We start from the raw sequence: 5000 nt of genomic DNA, 5'->3' as shown, positions 1-5000 counted from the left end.
AATACGGGTCTGTAGAGTATCCTACTGAATGTGTAAGGAGTGAATAGCATCCCTGTGTTACAGGCATCCCAATTCACCCTCACCCCCCCCCCCCCCCCCCCCCAAAGAGAGAGAGAGAGAGAGAGTATGACAGGGGGGGTTAGGTTCCAGGTGACCACCCAGTGAAATATTCATGCTTGATTCACATCCGACACCTTTTAGCTCTTAACTCTGGTCTCCATCTGGAGTTGACACAGATGAGGTTCGACAGTTCGCCAGCGGGATTGAGGTGGGGAGGGGAAGGGGGGAGGGAGGGATTGAGATGGGGGGGGGGGGGGTGGTCGAAAGGACGAGAAGGGAGGTTCCATATCAAATTTGGACTTGAGGTTTTTTTACTCAGGCTGCAAGTCGTGTGATTATATCAGAGTTGCTTTTGTGTGTGTGTGTGTGTGCAGGTGTGTGCGTGCGCGTGCGCGTGTGTGTGTGTTCGGACTCCCAGTGGCCCACTCTCACACACATTTGAGTGTGTGTGTTTTTGTCAGAGAGCGCTGCTCCTCAGAGACCAAGCTCACGTCAGGTAGAGTTATCCACCCTGTCAGAAGGGAGACAACCACTATCGGCTCTCTCTGTTTCTATTTCTTTCCCTCACTCTTTTCCCTCCTTTTAACTCTCTCCCCACTTCAATCTCTCTTCATCGGTATATTTCTCTCTCTCCCATGCCTATACATTCCTCCCTCCTTTAATCTCTTCTCCCCCTCTTCTTTATCTATATCTCCCATGTTTGCCCTCACATTTTCATCACTTTTCTCTCTCTTTCTCTACTTTCACATTTTACTGGGTTCATCAATCTCTTCTCTTCTGTCTCTCTCTCTCTCTCTCTCTCTCTCTCATCCTCCCTCAAATATTCCTCCACCCTATACACCCTCACTCCTCCTTCCCTTGTTTCTCCCTCCCTTTCTGTTACCTTCTCTTCATTTCTGTGTACGTGCGTGCGTGCGTGTGTGACTGTGTGACGTGTGACTGTGTGTGTGGTTAGCCTGCATGCACGTGTGATGTGTGTGTGTGCAGGTGAGCCCATGAGTGCATGCTTATGAGTATGTCTTTGCACGTGTGTGTGTGTGTGTGTGTGTGTGTGTGTGTGTGTGTGTGTGTGTGTGTGTTTGTGTGTTTGTGCGTCTGTGGTGTTTGATACTCCATGAAGCCCCCTCCCCCTCTTTGTTCTCCAAGTCCAACAACCTCCCCAAAGTCAAATCAAGAGACAGACAAAAAAGGAAAGAATTAGTCTCTTCCCTTTTCACACAATGGACTTTTGAAGTCTCCCTGTTAATGTCTAATATGAATAATGCTGACTATTCCTCTGCTTTAAATGTCACCTCCTTTCTTTTCTTCCCCTTCTTCTCCCTAGCAATGATCTGTTTAACAAAGCTTTCAAACTCCCCTTGCAGGGAATAATTTAGCTGAATACCGCCATGCCAGTGAGGATGTCTCTTTTCTCTCTCTCTCTCTCTCTCTCTGTCACTCTCTCTCTCTCTCTCATGCGATGTCGAGGATGAAAGAGATCAGACCACTCTTATGTAGACTAGAAGGTGTTGAGTCGGGATAGCGTTAAGCACTGGTAGGTCATGACATGATGACAACGTGGATCAAGTCAGAAATTCATTTGTACTGTAGGGGATCATAGAATCTGATCCCCCTGCCAAAAAAGAATGGAAAGGCAAAAGGAAAATGGGGAAACTCATGGGAAAACATCAACTGTCAAATTAATTTCTTTCAACTTTCAACATGTATTTTGGTAGGAAAAGGCTATAATATACGATGTTGGTCAAGTCCCTGGTCTAAGCTAGATGTTACCTCCACTCTATCATTCCTCCTACTCAGACTTCAATTTTCCATTGAAAATGCCTTTTAGTTTAGGACTAGGACTAGTTAGCCGAGCGTTCATGTTTGGGTCAACCCTGTGTTTAACCTCGGCCGTGTCACCTCCTCAGACGTCACGTATCAGCCAGCAGATCGTGGCCACAGACGGGGGCAACCGGAGCAGCTCGGTGGAGCTGACCGTCATCATCACCAACGTCCACAACCAGCCGCCCCAGTGGGAGCAGCCAGAGTACTGGGTCACCGTCCCCGAGAACACCGTCCGCGACGCCAAGATCGTGGTGAGTAGAACTGAGTAGACTGTTGTTCTGAGAAACAACAAAGAGTGTGGATCTTAACCCGTTTCCCTCAGATTTTCTTTTTTTTTTTGGGGGTGCAGAGGCCCCTAAACTCGGCATCCAGGGTTGCCATTTTCAACCTTTTTTACGTACTTATTTTTGGCTGCCTACATAGAGACAGAGATACAGAAGCTTAGTTAAATTGACGATTTTGTCACTGGCTCATTGGTATCACAGCCATTGTTACGCTTCTATTATCACTGGAGATTGTGTATGTTGGTTTTGAGTGCTGCCTGAATGAGCTTCTTATCCCACAACATGGTCACCTTCCTGTACTCAGTGGCAAGTGCCCGACAAGGCAGGCTGTTTAGCTGAACGTCAAGTTTCTCCTCAAACACACTCCTTTTCCAAGGAGGGAAAACCAGCTCTTCTGAGACCTGCTCCCGTCTGCACATCCCGCCTATTCATCAGTAAAGAGAGCCCTGAGGAGCGCTAATAGAAACCATACTTTCCTCCATCATCAGCATATTTTTGCTTCCAAACATTTTTTGCCGAGTACACAACCCTGCCTACGTTTTACCTGACGCGCCGGAAAACGCCACGTTTTTCTCCCCACGTCGCCTCCCTCCATCCCTCCCTCCAAATGTGTTCTCTCTTTTTTCATCTTAGCCCCCTCTGCTGTAAATGCCGATAGTCATTTGCTCCCGTTACAAAAGTAGACCTCCAGATTTGGAACGGGAAACATTTGTCTTTTCCTCCCCTTGCGATGCTTTCTTTCTTCGTAGTGAGTGACTCAAGTGTGTGTACGTGCGCGTAATGATACTTTCACCCCAAAAGCGTATATTCGTTCACTCGCTTTGCTTCGCTTGTCATTTTTGATAACCTGTTTTTAAAACACGCTCCCACACCCTTTTTAGAACACGCACAAGTCATTTGGATTGATCCCACTATGGCAGAAGATAGCAGAAGATGGCAGAAATGCAACACCACTAACCAGTATCTGTGACAGTCCTTGACAGGCGAGACAAAGGGACGGAGAAGAGGGGAAGGAGATAAAATTATACACCCCGTTAAGACTCCACAATGGACTCTTATTGGCTCGACCCGAGTAGCGAGAGAGAGATGCTTAATTACTGTATTCATCTACTGACAGCTCCCGTCGCCGACAGCTTCAGTGGGAGCAAGAAAGAGCGAGAGAAAGAGAGAGGGAAAGATAATAAACGAATGCCACTCTAATCCAAATGAAGCTCTTTACATATTTAAACACAGACGTCTCCCTCAAAGCCGCCGTTCTGCAGAACGAGAGAGCAAAAATGTTTCTCTGTTTTTCTCGCTTTCTTTCTCTCTTTTTTTCTATTTTTAATATATAATATAATAATTGTCTTTCTGTCTCTCTGTCTTTCACTTGTTGGTCAATAGCCAGCCTACCCTGCTTTCTCACTTTCCCCAGTACCCCTCTTCATCTCTCCACCCCTCTCCCTCTCTCATCCTCTCTTTCTCTCTCTCTCTCTCTCTCTCTCTCACACACATTTTCTCTCTGTCATTGTCCTTCCTCCATCACAATCTCTCTCATCCTTTGTATTTCACTTTCTCTCTCTCTCTATCACTCTGTCTCTCTCTCTCTCTCTCTCTCTCTCTCTCTTGAACCTGTTGGTTAATTGCCACCCCTCTGTGCTCTACGTGGTGCTGGGTTTATTAATGCTAGTTAACACCAGCCTGTCAATGGTTGGATGACAGGATGACAGGATAATGCAGCCTTTTTAAAAGCATTAAAGATAACATCTGCTAAGAGTTACCATGGTAGCCACTGGCCTTGATGAAAATTAAAAAATAAATCTCTCTATCACTCTGTCTCTCTCTCTCTCTCTCTTTTGCGCTCTCTCTCTCTCTTGAACCTGTTGGTTGATTGCCACCCCCCCCCCCGCCCCCTCCCTCCGCCCCCTCCCTCGTTGGTTCCGCTACCGCCGCGTAATTGCGGCAGAGGTAGATTGTTGTTTTAAATTTAGCAACCTCTAATATGATCTGTTAATTACGTTGTTGCCAGGGATGAGACAAGGGAGAGAGGAGATGGCGGGGAGAAATCTCCATATCAATGAGAAGCCCTTCTTCGCCTCCTCTGGAGAATGCCCAGGATAGGGGGGGCTATTGTTTCATCAGGGCTGTCAGAGCACTGTTCCCTCCTCTGGTTGTGGAGGATGTACACTCACCGAGCCCTTTATTAGGAACACCTGTACACCTTCTCGTGGTTGGGTGGTGAAATACTGTGGGGAATGTTTTCTTGGCACACTTTGGGCCCGTTAATACCAATCAATCATCGCTTGAATGCCACAGCCTATTTGAGTATTGTTGCTGACCATGTGCATCCCTTCATGGCCACAATTTACCCATCTTCTAATGGCTACTTCCAGCATGATAATGCACCATGTCACAAAGCAAAAGTCGTCTCAAACTGGTTTCATGAACATGACAATGAGTTCAGTGTTCTTCAGTGGCCTTCCCAGTCACCGGATCTGAATCCAATAGAACACCTTTGGGATGTGGTAGAACGGGAGATTCACAGCTTGAAAGTGCACCTGAACAATCTGCAGGAGTTGCGTGATGCAATCATGTCATCATGGACCAGAATCTCAAAGGAATGTTTCCAACATCTTGTGGAATCAATGCCACGAAGAATTTAGGCTGTTTTGAGAGCAAAGGAAGGCCCTACCCAGTATTAGTATAGTGTTCCTACTAAAGTGCTGAGTGAGTGTATAGAAGTTGTTTTTGTGTTGTTTTGTTGTGTTTGTGTCTCCCTGAGGGTGTAGCTCAAGGGGGCTTCATATGGTTTCTAGTGTCATTTCCAAAAGGAATGGTTTGGGCAAAATGCTA

The 5000-nt window shown here is 46.5% G+C and overlaps 1 protein-coding gene across 1 annotated transcript in view; it reads left to right on the top strand.

Annotated features, from left to right (window-relative positions):
* LOC310811455 (neural-cadherin) overlaps positions 1-5000 on the top strand; it is a 129774-nt gene that overhangs the window by 89490 nt on the left and 35284 nt on the right. The window contains exon 12 of the mRNA XM_083679619.1: positions 1968-2135. Within this exon, the coding sequence (XP_083535745.1) occupies positions 1968-2135 (168 nt within the window). The remainder of the gene's footprint in view (positions 1-1967; positions 2136-5000) is intronic.

Source organism: Argentina silus (genome assembly GCF_951799395.1).
Source record: "Argentina silus genome assembly, chromosome: 10".
Lineage (NCBI taxonomy): Eukaryota > Metazoa > Chordata > Actinopteri > Argentiniformes > Argentinidae > Argentina > Argentina silus.
The sequence above is the reverse complement of the archived record's forward strand: the minus strand, read 5'-3'. Positions and strand labels throughout refer to the sequence as shown.